This window comes from Ovis aries, chromosome 2 (assembly GCF_016772045.2).
Source record: "Ovis aries strain OAR_USU_Benz2616 breed Rambouillet chromosome 2, ARS-UI_Ramb_v3.0, whole genome shotgun sequence".
Lineage (NCBI taxonomy): Eukaryota > Metazoa > Chordata > Mammalia > Artiodactyla > Bovidae > Ovis > Ovis aries.
Genome location: NC_056055.1, coordinates 104529141 through 104546932, shown reverse-complemented (window position 1 = coordinate 104546932; position 17792 = coordinate 104529141). Strand labels below are relative to the sequence as shown.

The 17792-nt window shown below is 55.5% G+C and overlaps 1 protein-coding gene across 1 annotated transcript; it reads left to right on the top strand.

The window, feature by feature from the left end:
* The first annotated feature begins 9357 nt into the window (after positions 1-9357).
* RP1L1 (RP1 like 1) lies at positions 9358-17527 on the top strand. Its single transcript, XM_060408817.1, has 4 exons — positions 9358-9967; positions 10708-10849; positions 12739-17360; positions 17474-17527. The coding sequence occupies exons 1-4, from the start codon at positions 9371-9373 to the stop codon at positions 17525-17527; spliced, it is 5415 nt and encodes a 1804-aa protein (XP_060264800.1). The 5' UTR covers positions 9358-9370.
* The last annotated feature ends 265 nt before the right edge of the window (positions 17528-17792 follow it).

Genomic DNA, 17792 nt, shown 5'->3' with positions numbered 1-17792 from the left:
CCTGAATCCATCACTCTTGCTGCCTGCCTTGCCCCAAGCCCCTCACCCTAGCCCCCTGGAAGGACTGCCGACAAGACCATTTCCTCCCGTGCAAGCCCACTCTGCCCAATTCCTCCACCAGGGCTGGCACCTTTCTGAACATTTCCTGAGACTTCTATTTTTTTTCCCCCCTTTTGCCCCTTAATCTGTTTTTCTCCACTTCCCTCCCCAACCCACACACAGTTGGAAGTCCTCCTTGGCTGGCTGTCTTCCTCCTGAAATCCCCTGGCAACCCCCCCCATCCTTTGCTGCCCCAAACCGGTTCCAACATTGCTAGGATGTGGTACTGTGGGTCTGGGTTTTGCTGGGACCCATGAAGGCTGAGTGCTGAAGAAGTGATGCTTTCTAACTGTGGTGCTGGAGAAGACTCTTGAGAGTCCCTTGGACTGCAAGGAGATCAAACCAGTCCATCCTAAAGGAAATCAAGCCTGAATATTCACTGGAAGGACTGATGCTGAAGGACTGATGCTCCAGTACTTTGACCACCTGATGCAAAGAGCTGACACATTGGAAAAGACCTTGATGCTGGGAAAGATTGAAGGCAGCAGGAGAAGGGGGCAACAGAGGGTGAGATGGTTGGATGGCATCGTCGACTCAATGGACATGAGTTTGAGCAAACTCCAGGCGATAGTGAAGGACAGGGAAGCCTGGTGTGCTGTGGTCCCTGGGGTCACAGTCAGACACGCCTGAGTGGCTGAACAGCAGCAACAGCACTGAGCACCAGTGATTTGCCCTCCAGTTTGTGGGTTGACCGAGCCTACTCATCACAGCCTTACAGCCGGACCCTGGGGAAGCCCCAGGGGGTTCGGGAAAGCTCGCCATCAGAGCCTCCTCCAGTCTGCTCAGCCCAACATACCCTGAGGCTCTGTCCCGAGTGGGAGGGGGTTGTGGGCTTCAAAAGGAGGTGCCCTTCAGCGCTCAGTCATGGGCGTAGCTGGGCAGAAACCATGTGCTATCAGAGTGTCTCTCACCTTATCCAGACATTTCTCGTCCACCACTGGTCTCCCCCAAGTGACCCTAACTGGGGGACATCCTTGCTGTCCCCCAGCTCTGCCCCCATCATCTCGGGAGAGTCAGGCTCCCCACTTCCTCCACAGCCTTCTCCATCCTCCACCCCCCACCCTCACGGTGAGTTAACGGGGGAAGGACAGTGAGGAGGGCCCTCCTGGGTCATACGTGGTAAAGAAGAGATGCATGGACCCTCCACCTGGGCCAGATCTGGTACCCTACCTGTCTTGTCTTCTTAAAGAGATCAAGTCCTTCCACTCCTGCTGAGAGAAGAGAAAGTGAAAGTCACTCAGCCCTGTCTGATTCTTTGAGACCCCATGGACTATATACAGTCCATGGATTCTCCAGGCCAGAATACTGGAGTGGGTAGCCTTTCCCTTCTCCAGGGCATCTTTCCAACCCAGGGATTGAACCCAGGTCTCCCGCATTGCAGGCAGATTCTTTACCAGCTGAGCCACAAGGGAAGAGGGAAAGAGTCAAGAGAGAGAAACATTTTGATTTTGAAAGGAAGAAAGTGATGATGAGAGATAACCCCATACAAGTGACTCTGCATATCAGCTGAGCAGTAACCCTTTTTCCCACCTTTGAGAGCCTGTGTGACTCTTCCCCTTCCCCTATCAGGGCATGTAGGAATATGGGACAGTTTTCTCCAACCCTTAAAAGAAAATGTAGTAGCCCTCATAGTCAACAAAGGAGTCCGAAATGCAATACTTGGATGAGATCTTAAAAATGACAGAATGATCTCTGTTCATTTCCAAGGCAAACCATTCAATATCACCGTAATTCAAATCTATGCTCTGACTACTAATGCTGAAGAAGCTAAAGTTGAACTATTCTATAAAGACCTACAAGACCTTCTAGAACTAAAACCAAAAAAATGTCCTTTTCATTATAGGGGACTGGAATGCAAAAGTAGGAAGTCAAGAAACACCTGGAGTAATAGGCAAATTTTGTCTTGGAATACACGGCAAAGAATAAGAGAGTTTTGCCAAAAGAAAGCACTGGTCATAGCAAACACCCTCTTCCAACAACACAAGAGAAGACTCTACACATGGACATCACCAGATGGTCAACACCGAAATCAGATTGATTATATTCTTTGCAGCCAAAGATGGAGAAGCTCTATACAGTCAGCAAAAACAAGACAGGGAGCTGACTGTTGCTCGGATCGTGAACTCCTTATTACCAAATTCAGACTTAAAAAGCAGGGAAAACCACTAGACCATTCAGGGATGACCTACATCAAATCCCTTACAATTATACAGTGGAAGTGAGAAATAGATTTAAGGGATTTTATCTGATAGACAGAATGCCTGAAGAACTATGGACAGAGGTTTGTGACATTGTACAGGAGACAGTGATCAAGACCATCCCCAAGAAAAAGAAATGCAAAAAGGCAAAATGTCTGCCTGAAGAGGCTTTACAAATAGCTGGGAAAAGCAGAGAAGCAAAAGGCAAAGAAGAAAAGGAAAGATATACACATCTGAATGCAGAGTTCCGAAGAACAGCAAGGAGAGATAAGAAAGCCTTCCTCAGTGCTCAGCGAAAAGAAACAGAGGAAAACAGTAGAATAGGAAAGACTAGAGATCTCTTCAAGAAAATTAGAGATACCAAGGGAACATTTCATGCAAAGATGGGCTCGATAAAGGACAGAAATTGTCTGGACCTAACAGAAGCAGAAGATATTAAGAAGAGGTGGCAAGAATACACAGAACTATACAAAAAAGATCTTCATGACCCATATAACCATGATGGTGTGATCACTCACCTAGAGCCAGACATCCTGGAATGTGAAGTCAAGTGGGCCTTAGAAAGCACCGCTAGGGACAAAGCTAGCGGAGGTGATGGAATTCCAGTTGAGCTATTTCAAATCCTAAAAGATGATGCTTTGAAAGTGCTGCACTCAATATGCCAGTGAATTTGGAAAACTCAGCAGTGGCCACAGGACTGGAAAAGGTCAGTTTTCATTCCAATCCCTAGGAAAGGCAATGCCAAAGAATGCTCAAACTACCACACTATTGCACTCATCTCACATGCTAACAAAGTAATGCTCAAAATTTTCCAAGCCAGGCTTCAACAGTACGTGTACCGTGAACTTCCAGATGTTCAAGCTGGATTTGGAAAAGGCAGAGGAACCAGAGACCAAATTGCCAACATCCGCTGGATCACCGATAAAACAAGAGAATTCCAGAAAAACAGCTACTTCTACTTTATTGACTGTGCCAAAGCCTTTGACTGTGTGGATCACAACAAACTGGAAAGTTCTTCAAGAGATGGGGATACCAGACCACCTGACCTGCCTCTTGAGAAACCTGTATGCAGGCCAGGAAGCAACAGTTAGAGCTGGACATGGAACAACAGACTGGTTCCAAATAGGAAAAGGAGTATATCAAGGATGTATACTGTCACCCTGCTTATTTAACTTATATGCAGAGTACATCATGAGAAACGCTGGGCTGAAAGAAGCACAAGCTGGAATCAAGATTGCAGAGAGAAATGTCAATAACCTCAGATATGCAGATGACACCACCCTTATGGCAGAAATAGAAGAAGAACTAAAGAGCCTCTGGATGAAAGTGAAAGAGGAGAGTGAATAAGTTGGCTTAAAGCTCAACATTCAGAAAACGAAGATCATGGCATCTGGTCCCATCACTTCATGGCAAATAGATGGGGCAACAGTGGAAACAGTGTCAGACTTTATTTTTTGGGCTCCAAAATCACAGCAGATGGTGACTGCAGCTGTGAAATCAATGGACGCTTGCTCCTTGGAAGAAAAGTTATGACCAACCTAGACAGCATATTAAAAAGCAGAGATATTACTTTGCCAACAAAGGTCCATCTAGTCAAGGCTATGGTTTTTCCAGTAATCATTTATGGATGTGAGAGTTGGACTATAAAGAAAGCTGAGCACCGAAGAATTGATGCTTTTGAACTGTGGTGTTGGAGAAGATTCTTGAGAGTCCCTTGGACTGCAAGAAGAGCCAACCAGTCCATCCTAAAGGGAATCAGTCCTGAATATTCATTGGAAGGACTGATGCTAAAGCTGAAACTCCAACAATTTGGCCACCTGATGTGAAGAACTGACTCATTGGAAAAGACCCTGATGCTGGGAAAGATTGAGGGCAGGAGGAGAAGGGGACGACAGAGGATGAGATGGTTGGATGGCATCACTGACTCAATGGACATGAGTTTGAGTAAACTTCGGGAGTCAGTGATGAACAGGGAGGCCTGGCGTGCTGCAGTCCATAGAGTCACAAAGAGTCAGACATGAGTGAGCAGCTGAACTGAACTGAACTGAACTGATCTCCATCCCTGGGGACCTAGTGGGAGGATCTGGGAGGGGCCTTAGACCCGTGCCCTCCCACCCACAGGGGTCCCGTAGCTCAGAAATCCAGTTTTGGAATTTGGGAAATAGTGAGTGTTCACTGGTGCTGCTCCCTGGAGGATCCGTGTCCCTTTCTGTTTCAAATGACAGAAACTCCAGCTCGAATTCCTTAAGCTAAGGGGAGGAGTGCCAGCTGGCATATCTGAAGAGACCAGTTTTCCAGTTTGGGTGCTGGGTTCAGGGGCTTCCCTGGTGGTTAGATGGTAAAGAAGCCCCCTACAATGCAGGAGACACGGACTCGACCCCTGGGTCAGGAAGATCCCCTGACGAAGGACATGGCACCACACTCCAGTATCTTTGCCTCATGGACAGAGGCGCCTGAGGAGTCGGGCTCAACTGAGGGACTGACACTCACTTCACTTTCAGGGCCCAAACTGAGTGCACCCAGGGGGGCAGCCAGGTCGTTAAGACTTGGTGTCCCATCCTTGGTGGTGGCATCTTTATCCAGCTGCACGAGGCAATCTGCTCTTCTTGGCCTCACTGCCAACTGGGCCAGTGCCAGGAAGAGGCCCACCTGATCCTGGGAATCTATCAGGGGGCCTGGGGTGGCAGGGGAGTGAGGGGTCCCAGCGCCAAGGCCCTTCAGTGCTAAAGCAGGAGCAGTCCAGGTAAACTCAGCCTGCAGTGATGCTTGCTTATTTCTCCTCTGCTTTTTAAAAAAATTAATTAATTTATTTTTAATTGGAGGATAATTGCTTTACAATGTTTTGTTGGTTTCTGCCCTACAACTACGTGCATCAGCCATACGTATACCTATATCCCTTCCATCTTGACTCTTCCTTCCATCCCACCCCAACCCCTCTAGGTCATCATGAGCACCAGACTGACCTCCCTTTGTCATACAGCAACATTCCACTAGCTATAGTGAGACTCAGTGACCAGCCCCTCCTTCCCTACTCACCTGCTTGGGGTCAGAGTTAGGACCCCCTGAGTTGGCTTTCGCCAGCATCTCAGATTTCAGTGGGGAAGGGCTCTGTGTTCTGCTATTGTAGATCTAGGGGCCAGAGCTGATCTTACAGTCAGTGCCGTTCCACCCCCCTGGAGCCTCTATCCGCTCTCAATAAAGCCTGTCAGATGCTCTGCGTCCATCCACTGAAGGCCCTCCCAGAACATCCAATCTTTCTCTTTCCACCGCACGTTTGCACATAGGCCCCTGCCCCGACTGCTGGGAGCAGAGCAGGGATGGGAAGGCCAGGCACTGTGTGGCCCATCCGCCCTGACGCTGTGTCTACATTGCCATCTGGTCACAGCACACACGAAGCCTGGCGCCTCCTCCGCCCACCCTGCCAGCCTACCCAGCAGGTCAGAGTTGGCACCAAGGCCGTATCTATTTGCCACGCTGGTGCTAACTTCCTTCTTCTCTGGCTAATCCTCGAGTTGTCCTGCAGGTCTCTGCTCAGGAACTCGGCACGTCACCTCCTTCAGGAAGTCTTCCTTGACTTGCATTCCCCTTGATCTGCTTTCAGTCACACCCTGTTTATAATACATCTGTATCTGTATCTCTATCTCAGAACATGTCTCATGCTGTATCTTAATTATCTCCTACTTGCCACAGTAGAATTGGAGAAGGAAATGGCAACCCACTCCAGTGTTCTTGCCTGGAGAATCCCAGGGACAGAGGAGCCTGGTGGGCTGCCGTCTACGGGGTTGCACAGAGTCGGACACGACTGAAGTGACGCAGCAGCAGCAGCGCCACAGCAGAGTGGGACGTTTTTGAAGATGAGTGCCATGTCTCAGTAATCTTTGTATTTCCAGGGCCCAGCATAGAGGCTGGCACATAACTGAAGGTCAAAAATCTTTGCTGGGTACACAGATGAGTGAATGAAGGAGTGACCGAATGATGAATATCCTGGCCAGGATATTTTGAAGGTGAAAGAATCAAAAGTTCATTGTCTCTTTGAAAAAGAAAATCGATTGGCTTCTCTCTTCCCTGTGGCTGACGAGGAGGTGGCAGTTCTCAGTGACTCACCGTGCACAGGGAAGCAGAGCCTGTTTGTCTCTGCCGAAGAGGCTGGAGAGTAAGAAGTCAGCCCTAGAATTTTCTAGAGGGATGTCAGAGGGAAGGGGCCGTCGGCACCGGAGGGCGCTGACCGCAACATCGCCATGAGACTCTTGGGCCCGAGTCTGCCGGGAGCCGGCACGACCTCTGCCATCACGGTCTCTCCCATCCCTGCAGAGCTGCTGTTGGGAGGTGTGGAGGAGGGCTCTCTATTCAGGAGTAGACTGCGAGGAGCAGTCCTCGGAGGTGGTGGGGAAACTGGAAGACACGGACACTGAAGGACAGACTGACAGACTGCAGTGACCCTGGGGGCATAGCGATGCTGGGGATACGGTGATTATGGGGGACGCGGCGATGCTGGGGCGCACGGCCACACTGAAGGGTACAGAGACTCTGGGGCACGTGGCGATGCTGGGGGACGCGGTGATGCTGGGGCGCACGGCCACACTGAAGGGTGCAGAGACTCTGGGGGACGCAGTGATGCTGGGGCGCACGGCCACACTGAAGGGTACAGAGACTCTGGGGGACGCGGCGATGCTGGGGCGCACGGCCACACTGAAGGGTACAGAGACTCTGGGGGACACGGCGATGCTGGGGCGCACGGCCACACTGAAGGGTACAGAGACTCTGGGGGACGCGGCGATGCTGGGGCGCACGGCCACACTGAAGGGTACAGAGACTCTGGGGGACACGGCGATGCTGGGGGACGTGGTGATGCTGGGGCGCACGGCCACACTGAAGGGTACAGAGACTCTGGGGGACGCGGCGATGCTGGGGCGCACGGCCACACTGAAGGGTACAGAGACTCTGGGGCACGTGGCGATGCTGGGGGACGCGGCGATGCTGGGGCGCATGGCCACACTGAAGGGTACAGAGACTCTGGGGGACACGGCGATGCTGGGGCACACGGCCACACTGAAGGGTACAGAGACTCTGGGGGACGTGGTGATGCTGGGGCGCACGGCCACACTGAAGGGTACAGAGACTCTGGGGGATGCGGTGATGCTGGGGCGCACGGCCACACTGAAGGGTGCAGAGACTCTGGGGGACGTGGCGATGCTGGGGCGCACGGCCACACTGAAGGGTACAGAGACTCTGGGGGACGCGGCGATGCTGGGGCACACGGCCACACTGAAGGGTACAGAGACTCTGGGGGACGTGGTGATGCTGGGGCGCACGGCCACACTGAAGGGTACAGAGACTCTGGGGGATGCGGCGATGCTGGGGCGCACGGCCACACTGAAGGGTGCAGAGACTCTGGGGGACATGGTGATGCTGGGGCGCACGGCCACACTGAAGGGTGCAGAGACTCTGGTGGACATGGCGATGCTGGGGCACACGGCCACACTGAAGGGTGCAGAGACTCTGGGGGACGTGGCGATGCTGGGGCGCACGGCCACACTGAAGGGTACAGAGACTCTGGGGGACGCGGCGATGCTGGGGCGCACGGCCACACTGAAGGGTGCAGAGACTCTGGGGGACGTGGTGATGCTGGGGCGCACGGCCACACTGAAGGGTGCAGAGACTCTGGGGGACGCGGCGATTCTGGGGGATGGGGCGATGCTGGGGCGCGCGGCCACACTCGGGGACATGGTGGCACGGGGGCAGGATGACACGGGGGGACACGGTCCCATTGGGGACGTGCTGACTACAAGGATGCAGTGAAAATGAAAGACACAGTGGCCCTGGAGGGACAGTGATGTGGTGACACGGGGCTGCACAGTGGCACTGGGGACACAGTGATGTCGGGGGACACGGTGGTGACTACAGGAGCCAAGAGGATGTTCATGGTCACAGGTGAAACCGCCAATCAAGCAGGAAGCAAAGTAGCCCTCTGGGAGGCGTGCCTGAGGCACAGTGCCTGGCAGCTACAGGGATGTGCTGCGTGGAGGGTGGGGGGCTGCTGAGAAAGCAGCTTAGAGGGCTTAGCTGGGAGGGAGGAGGCTGAAGAAGCTAATTATAAAGTTTGTGCAGAGATGAGAGACGATTACAAGTGCTCTTGCGCACCAAGATTTTGAAAATGAGAGCAGAGCTCTTTCCCCGAAAATGAAAGGGGGTACATGGTGAGTCAAGGTGAAAAGGAGGTGTGGCCGCTGGCTGGACTGTGAGTGAGGAGAGATGGCTGCGGCAGGGGAGACTGTGGTCGCCTGCCATGTGCGTGGCAACGCAGGTCCTGCTAGGTCTGAACCCGTGCAATCAGGGGAGACCCCTCACTGGATCCTGACTGTGTGCATGGCGGTGATTGGCAGGCCTGGGCTCTGTGGGGCAGCTTATGAAGTCTGGGCATCATCAATCACTAGCATTTCTTTGGTCCCTGCTGTCTCTAGCAGGGGGCTGGGTGCCCTGAGGGTTGCAGATTCTGTGCCCCATTCCTTTGAGCTATAGATGCTTGCTTTGCATTCGTAAATCCATTGAATTGTGTGGTTCAGATGAATATGGCTGCATTTTACCGAAACTGCAGACTAGTTACCAACCTCTTGGGTTGCACAGGCAGTAAGTGGGAGGTGGGGGATGGGATTTTAATTCATGTCTTCTGATGCCAAACCTTTGCTCTTCCTTCTACTCACCAAATGGCTTTCAGGGTGGCTCAGGGGCAAAGAATCCACTTGCAATGCAGGAGATGCAAGAGACAGGGGTTCGATCCTTGGGTCGGGAAGATCCCCTGGAGAAGGTAACCCGCTTCAGTACTCGTGCCTGGGAAATACCATGGACAGAGGCGCTTGGCGGGCTACAGTCCACGGGGTCATAAAGAGTCGGATGTGGCTGAGCTGTAGTAGCTGCTCATCAGAGTGAACGAACATGCCTCTCCAAGACAGGGTGGGGAAGATTTGGGGTGGAAAGGGGGTACCTCTGGGCCAATGCCAGGAGGAAACGCACAGACCCTCAGGTTGCTGACTTTCCTTTCTCCAATCCCTTTCAGCTGCCTGGTCCTCCCCACCATGAACAGCACTCCAAGGGACGCCCCGGCCCCCGGCCACCGCGAGGACCTCCTGCCCTCTGTGGCCCGGACCCCCTCTGTCACCCAGGTCACGCCTGCCAAGAAGATAACCTTCCTCAAGCGAGGGGATCCCCGGTTTGCTGGGGTCCGCCTGGCTGTTCACCAGCGTGCCTTCAGGAGCTTTGGGGCCCTGATGGACGAGCTCTCTCAGCGGGTACCACTCTCTTTTGGGGTGCGCTCGGTCACCACACCCCGGGGTCTGCATGGCCTCAACACCCTGGAGCAGCTGCAGGATGGTGGCTGCTATCTCTGCTCTGATAAGAAGCCCCCCAGGACCCCCGGCGGGCTGGGCCAGCCCCAGGGGAGAAGCCCTTCTGCTCAGCAGTTGAGGGAATTTGAAGCACCGGGAACAGCCTCTACCTGCAAAGGTCTCAAAGCCTCGAGGAGGATCACACTGGTTAAGAATGGGGACCCTCGACTCCAGCAGACAGTGGTGCTCAGCCACAGAAACACCAGGAACCTGACGGCCTTTCTCAGCAAAGCGTCGGACCTACTGCGCTTTCCTGTGAAGCATGTATACACGACCAGTGGGAAAAGGGTAGGCTGTCCAGGATACTGTTTCCTTAAAAAGTTGTCCAGATCTCAGCTCGAAACACTTAGATGGAACCAGGCGGTTATTCCTTTAAAAGAGGCACTGACACAATTGGGGTGTGTGTGTGTGTGTGTGTGTGTGTGTGTGTGTGTGTGTTAGTTGCTCAGTCGTGTCTGACTCTTTGCAACCCCATGGACTGTAGCCTGCCAGGCTCCTCTGTCCAAGGGGCAAGAATACTGGAGTGGGTTACCATTTCCTCCTCCAGGATATCTGCCCAATCCAGGTATCAAACTCAGGTCTCCTGTATTGCAGGCAGATTCTTTACCATCTGAGGCACCAGAGAAGCCATCAGACACAACTGATCCTGTGTATTAAATAGATGACTAATGAGGACGTCCTGGCAACCCACTCCAGTACCCTTGCCTGGAAAACCCCGTGGATGGAGAAGCCTGGTAGGCTATAGTCCATGGGCTTGCAAAGAGTCAGACACGGCTGAGCGACTTCACTCACTCACTCACTGCACAGTACAGAGAACTCCACACAGTGCTCTGTGGTGACCCGAATGGGAAGGAAATCAGGAAAGAGAGGATGGATGTATATAGATGGGATTCCCAGGTGACTCAGCGGAAAAGCACCTGCCTGCCAGTCAGGAAACATGGGTCCAATCCCTCCCTCTACCTGCGCTTTGCTGGGCAGAAGGGGGTCCTGCAGACCAGGCCTCCTGACTCCACACTCTCCTTCCCCAGGTGGACTCTCTGAAGGCTCTGCTGCGAAGCCCCTCCGTGCTGGTGTGCGCCGGTCTAGAGCCCTTCAGACCGCTGGTGATGGAAGATGTCAGAAAAAAAGGAAGTGAACTTTCATCTGGGCAGACTTCAAGGAACAAAAGTGGTGAGCTGGGTCTGGAGGATGCCCAGTTTATTTGCCCTGGATGGTGGTTCAGGAGGGCCGGGCAAATATCCTTTCTAGATCATTTAGGAAACCTGCCTTTTCATACCCGGGCATCTCAGTTCTCCAGAGGTCTCTCTTGCCCCTTCCTCCTTCTCATCGCATTAACTGAGCTGGACAGTTGGCTGGGATAGGAGAGAGGGGGGTCTGGTATTTAAAGAGAGCAGAATTAAGAGGCCTTGAGCTCTAAGATTCTAGGATCTAAAATAAGCTTTTATTAAGGACCACAGTGGGTATAACATTATGGGCACGGTGAATCGTGGGTATGTGGCATTTGTGTCTTTCAAGAGTAATCACTCTCTTAGGCAACAGTGGGAATCAAACAGACCACAGAAACAAATCATAACCACGGGTCATCCATCCATCCATCAATCTATGCAGCCAGCCATATACCCATCCAAAAAGTCTATGTGCCAGAGGTAGCCTTTGTTGTTAAAAAAAAAAAAAAATTAAAGCACTATGAACAAGTACAGAGAAAAAGTTCAGCAAAATTATTGGAATTATTATGGGCAAATTTCGGTGAATAATCAAAATAACACCCTTTGTGAAAACCTATTAAGAGAATGCCAACAATGGTTTCTGTGATTGTCCATGCCAAGTTCTGGACAGAGACCTGTCAATCCCAGCCACTCCCCTGGGGGAACCCTCAGTCTCACTTGATGCTTATGGAGGAGCAGAGCTCGGCAAACCTTCTCCTACCCAGCTGGACTCAAGGGAATCTGCTCTTTTGCTGGCCGTAGGCTCAGCCTCTACCAGCCACTCCCTCTTTGCCAAGTGTTAGCTCAGGAGATAAAATGAGAAAGTATTAGGGGTTTCCTTCTTTCTCAGGGTCACATCTTTCTATCCCCAGTGACCCCCTCTTTTCCTCTTTTTCATGCTGAGGGACAAGTTTAGCTGTCATCCGTAAGAGTTGACTCATTGGAAAAGACCCTGATGCTGGGAGGGATTGGGGGCAGGAGGAGAAGGGGACGACAGAGGATGAGATGGCTGGATGGCATCACTGACTCGATGGACGTGAATCTGAGTGAACTCTGGGAGTTGGTGATGGACAGGGAGGCCTGGCGTGCTGCGATTCACGGGGTCGCAAAGAGTCGGACACGACTGAGCGACTGAACTGAACTGTGTAGGCCCTTCCTTGCCATCATTTATCAACCCCAAAACTTGATGAGTGTTAAGATGATAAATGATAAATCACCACTAGTAATTGCAAATCATCTTACAGTTATACAATCACGGGTGTATGCAGCAACTTACTGATTTAATTTCCTGCCCTGGGGGTGGGAGTGAAGAGGGCTAGAAGTTAACTCAGGGCACTGATGCTCTACAGCCCACCCTACTGTCTGTGAAGAACCTGCTCTGTGCCAGCAACTCTGAGGAAGTCTCATATGCACTGCCTTGCATCCTCAAAACAAACCTGCCAGATAGATCTATTACTTTTACAGTTCAGGAAAGAGGCTCTGCCAAAGCTCACACAGCTAGGAAGTGGCCGGGTTGAGACTGAACTTGGACTTCAAGTTCATCTCCCTGGGTTATACTGGTTCACCTCCCGGGAACTCTGCAAAGAGTCACTCTAGAGTGGTTTCTGTCCTAACTGCTGGTTTGGGAGGTGGCAGGGGTACACAGTATTATTGCCTGGAGAATGCCATGGACACAGGAGCCTGGTGGGCTACAGTCCATGTGGTCATAAAGAGTCAGACACGACTGAGATGATAGCGTACAGAGAGGGGTGTACAGGCTGTGAAAGGCTCATGACCTTGACTCTTTTGCCCTGAAGCCCCCACCAGTGGCTCATTATCTTTCCCTCTTTTCTCTTGCTCGTCATTGTGCGCCAGGGAGCTGGGGGCCCAAGGCCAAACAGAGCGTGATCCATACACGGTCCAGGCTGGAGAACAGGCCGCGGCAGTTCTCCTTGATGTCGGAGAGGTCGGGGCACAGCGACCCCTCGGTGTGCCCGCATCGTGCCTGCATGTGCCCTGCCCCCAACAGGCACCCTCTGAACACTCCTGCCCGGCTCGGCCCCTTGGTGGCAGGTGAAGACATCGAGAAGAATGTGAGCATGAATGAGGATGGCAGCCTGTCTGTAGAGATGAAAGTCCGCTTCCACCTGCTGGGGGAGGAGCCGCTTCTGTGGTCCAGGAGGCTCGGGAGGGCCAGCACCCTCACCGCGACCAGCAGGGAGGGCCCCGACGATGGGGAGGCGGATCTCCATGGCTGTGTGTGGAAGGGCCTCTCTAGGGATCCATCAGAGCCTGGGGCACAGGGACTGGGGCCCTGCGAGGCGGGAGGAGTGGGAGCCTTTGACCAAGGCCAGCAGCAGCAGGGGTCTAGATATGAGATCTGGATGAACCCCCTGTACACCTCCCAGGGAGAGTGGTCGGCCTCTCAGTGGAGGTCTGGGCTGACCCAGAACTCCCACTGCAGGGCCCCCCGGAGCCAAAGGGTCACCAGCAGGAAAAGAGGGAGCAAGGACAGGGCCAGCCCTGCCTCCAGCGGCACACCCCCTGGAGGCTCTGAGCCAAGCTCCTCCTGCTGCTCTGGGTCCCTGGAGGATGCTGTGGCCAGCTGCGGCCCACATCTGGCCTCGGGGGCTGGGGAAGGCAGAGGCAATGGGGCAGCGCTGGGCTGCAGGGACCCTGATGGCTGCCTGAAACCCAGGACCCGCGGCCTGACAGATGCTCTTCCTGACTCCTCCGCGAGCGCCAGGTCTCATGAGGAGTGTGGCGAAAGGGACAAGCTGTCCCAGGGCCGCCCCAGCAAGACTCCCCGGAGAGCCACCCAGCAGGGAGTTCCGGGTTCCCTCACTGTGAGCCCCTCGTCTATAGGGAACAAGGACCCACAGGCAGAGGAGTTTGGACAGGGAGCAGGGCACCCCCAGGCCAGAAATAGGTCTGGGGTGAGGCCAGCCTCGACTCGGGGCCCGGCTGCTTCTGGGGATGATGCGGGAGGCTACACCCCTCCTTCTGCATGTGCCTCAGCCATGAGCAGGAGCAGAAAGCAGGAGAGCAGAGCCAGCACCCTGACCTCAGCCAGCATTTCTGTCCGCAGTCGAGGTGCCCAGAGGGCCCGCCCCAGGGAGCACCACAGCCCTAAGGACATCAACTGCCCGCTCGACTCGCCTGTGTCCCAGCCAATGCCGGGGCCATCCAGCGGAGACAGGGCCCATCCACACGGCCCCCAACCCAGCCTTTCTGAAAGCCCACAGGGCACCTGGAACCGGGCCTCCTGGGACCCAGGGCCACCCTTCTCGGCCTCTCTTTATTCCCAGGACACACGCGGGCTAAGCAGCATCCCCATTACCCCTGGGAGCAATTCTGACTGTGTTTCCAATTTCCACCTCCCCGATTCTCCCTCTGCTGAGACCGAAGGGGGCCCTGAGTTCAGGCCGTGCTCACCGGCTCCCACACCTTCAAACACATCTGGCCCTTTCAGTGCCCCAGCTGATGGCCTGGGTGAAAAGACTGGGGGTGACAAATCCCAGCCTTCCTGGCCCTTGGTCCTGCCAGCTGGGTGGCCTGAGGGAGGGAGGCTGGGAGCACACTGGGGCAGCTGCTGTTCACACCTGGGCACATCCCTGGCTCACGGGTCCTCCTGTGGGACAATACAGATGATGCCAGCCCCACAGCCGCAGGGCAGCCAGGGGCCCTCCTCCAAGGCCTGCTGGGTGTGCAGCAGGTACTGTCCCACACCCCCCAGGACACGGCCCTCGGGCAAGAGGCATCCTTCAGGCAGCCGCAGGGAGGGTGACCGCAGCGCTGATGGGGAGCCTAGTGGGGAGCAGGTAGGAGATGAAAAGCTGGATGCGTGGCCTCCGCGGCCCCCTGGCTCTCAGGGAGCAGCCTCAGGGAGAGCAGTCAGAGCTGTGAGAAGGGGCTATCCTCGCAGTGGTCCCCAGCTCGGGAGGCTGGTCCAGGGGAAGCTCTCAGGCAGAGGAGGAGGCCTGGAGGAGCCAGAGGAAGGTGGCGGTGAGCTGCTGGGAGCTCTGCCCCGAGCCTCCCCAGAAGCCGTGGTCCGTGCGTGGCTGAGCAACATCCCGGAGGAGCCCATGAAACACGAGCTGGAGGACAAGGGCGAGGACATGGCCGGGCATGGCCTGGAAGGCCTCCAAGAGGACCCTGTGGACAAACACTCCCCAGATGGCCTGGAAAGATCAGTCTGGGCCAGACAAGTGCCCCTGGAACAGGCGGCCAGTGAGGAAGCAGAACCAGATAAAGCCTTTGCAGTGGCTAGCAGTGCCGGTCCCAAGTCAGGAGAGGGTCTGCCTTGCCATGGAGTGTCAGAAACCCCTACAGAGGCTGGAACAGGCAAAGGAGTGGCTGTGGACGGTGGGAGGGGCCAGTGCGTGCTTCCCAGCAGGGTCTCCACCTCCTTACAGATCATGAAGGCACTGATGGGGTCCCGGCCAGGCCGGCCCAGCAGTCTGCCTGAAGTGTCCCACTCAGCGGGCAGGAGACTCAGCTGCTCAGCCCAGGCCCTCATCACCTGTCTCGCCAGGCTCCACTTCTTTGATGATGATGACCTTGGGTCTCCCGCCAGCAAAGTGAGGTTCACAGACTCCCCTCGGTACCAGGAGCTCCTAAGTACCTTCCAGGCCCTGTGGCCAGGGAGTGGCCTCAGGAACGGTGAGCTGGAATCAGACCTCCGGGAGCTCGGCTGGCGCCAGGCCCTGCCGGCCCTCGGGCCCCACGTTGCAACCGAGGACTTCAGGCCCACATCCTCCTCTGGGGTGGATGTCGGCAGTGGTTCTGGAGGCTCGGGGGAGGGCAGTGGACCCTGCACCGTGGACTGCAGCCTGGTGTCCGAGAAGATGGAGCTGCCCTTAAGCATCTCCTGCCAGGGGCCTGATTCCAGAACCTCGGGGAACCAAGAAGTTCCAGGAAACCAACAGCTGAGTAGTTATGAGGCTGAGGGTGCTGCCAGTGAGGACGGGGCAGAAAAAAACGGCAGGGAGCAGACGCTGGGGGGTGACCCGGACCAAGGAGATAAAAACACAATGCAGGATGACGGGGTACAATCGGAGGAAATAAAAGAAGAAAAAGAAAGAGCGGAACTGCAAGCAGAGGGTGTCAGAGGGTTTCCGGAAGAGGAAGGAATCATGGAACTAGAATTGTCAGGGCCAGTCTCTCAAGATGGGGCTGGTGTCTGGGAAAATAAGAGCCTGCATGAAGAGGAGCCAGGAGACCCCACTGCTGTTGACACGCAGAGTTCTTCAGGGAGGAGAGGGAGCCCGCCAGAGCCCCCCAGGAGCCTCAGCGAGAGGTGCCTGGATGCCAGTGGGAGTCAAAGTGGCCCCAAAGCTGAGCCCCCTTTGGAGAAGTTGCTTGGAGCAGCTGAGACTGGCTGTGGGCAAACCCTGGACAAGCTCACCCAGGGGGCTGGTGAGAGGGCCACTTGCAAGGGCCGCAGGGGGTCTCTGATCTCGGACCCTGTGTGGGTGTCCAAATTGTTGAAGAAGATGGAGAAGGCCTTCATGGACCACCTCGCCGCTGCCACAGCCGAGCTCTGCACCCGCTGGGGCCTGCAGGGTGACCACCTGCTGGACCAGATGGTGGCCGAGCTGCAGCAGGATGTGGGCCAGCGGCTCCAGGACAGTGTGGAGAAGGAGCTTCTCAAGGTCCAGAGCTGGGCAGGGGGCATGGGCACGGGGCCGCCCAGGGAAGCCCTCCGCTGGGAGGCATCCCTGCAGACGGAGGAGCGCAGGCGGCGCCTCCAGGCCCTGCGCAACCTCTCGCCCTTCTCCGAGCAGACGCGAGGCCGGGAGGCGCCCTCCTTCTCCCTGGAGGACCTGCCGATCTTCAGGGGAGCCCTGGGGACCCAACTTGCCGTAGAGGCCAAGGGGGAGGAGTTTTGTCCCTGTGAGGCCTGCGTGAGGAAGAAAATTTCTCCCGCATCCCCAGTGGAAGCTGCGGGGTCAGCCAGCGCGCCCATCAGGAAGGCCTTCGACCTGCAGCACATTCTGCAGAAGAAGCAGGGAGGCTGTGCTGACGGAGAGGCAGCGGAGGTGGGCCCCGCTGTGCAGAGGGAGGTGGAGCCCCTTCACAGGGACCCCTCGGGGACAGGCACTGCCCGCGGAACTGATGGAGACCCTGAGCCGGGATCAGGCCAGGGCCCCGGAGCAGAGGAGGGGGACCAGACCCTCGGCGGGGATGAAGAGCCCTGGGGGACAGAGGAGGAGGCGGGTGCTCAGGAGAAAGAGGGGGAAACAGAGCCCTGTGCAGGCAGCGACCCCTGGGAGGGGCTGGGGAGGGGGGAGCAGGGCATGGGTGGTGAGGGAGGAGGCCTGGACGCGGGCTGTGGGGCTGAGGACACGGGGGAGCCTCATGGCCTGAGGGGAGGCGGCCTGGGTCCAGGCGGACGAGATGCTGGTGCTGAAACAAAAGAGGCCCAGGGGGCTGCAAGGGAGGAGCAGTCAGAGACAGGAGGAGGACATGGAGGTGACGAAGAAGGGGGCCCTCAGGTTGGCCTGGGGCGTGGCCAGTCCCGTGAGGCTTCTGGAGGCGGGAGCCCAACCCCAAGGGCAGACCCCCCCCAACAGAGGTCAGGCCCCAGGTCAGGCCTCTCTTCCTTCAGTACGTCCTCTCTGGGGAACTGCTCTCTGCTCTCTCAGAAAGGCTCCGAAGATGAACCATGGGACGGATACACAAGGAGCACTGAAGACCAGGCCACGGACATCCCTGATCCAGAGAGAAAAGTCACAGGCAGGTACCCAGGAAGCTCCGCTTCTGAGCAAGAAGGGGTCCCATCAGGCGCCAGAGCTCCAGAGCAAGGGACAGAGGAAGGCCTGAGTCCAGAGCAGAGCAAAGAGGAAGGTCTGGCTCCAGAGCAGGAGATAGAGGAGGGCCCGGCTCCAGAGCAGGAAAGAGGGGAGGGCCCGGCTCCAGAGCAGGAG

Bases quoted from the DNA above. Each gene is read 5' to 3' on its own strand.
- RP1L1 (XM_060408817.1), top strand. From the start codon at position 9,371: ATGAACAGCACTCCAAGGGACGCCCCGGCCCCCGGCCACCGCGAGGAC. The intron at 10,850-12,738 runs GTGAGCTGGGTC...ATTGTGCGCCAG, and splicing joins GACTTCAAGGAACAAAAGTG to GGAGCTGGGGGCCCAAGGCC. The intron at 17,361-17,473 runs GTTGGCCTGGGG...CTCTTCCTTCAG, and splicing joins ACGAAGAAGGGGGCCCTCAG to TACGTCCTCTCTGGGGAACT.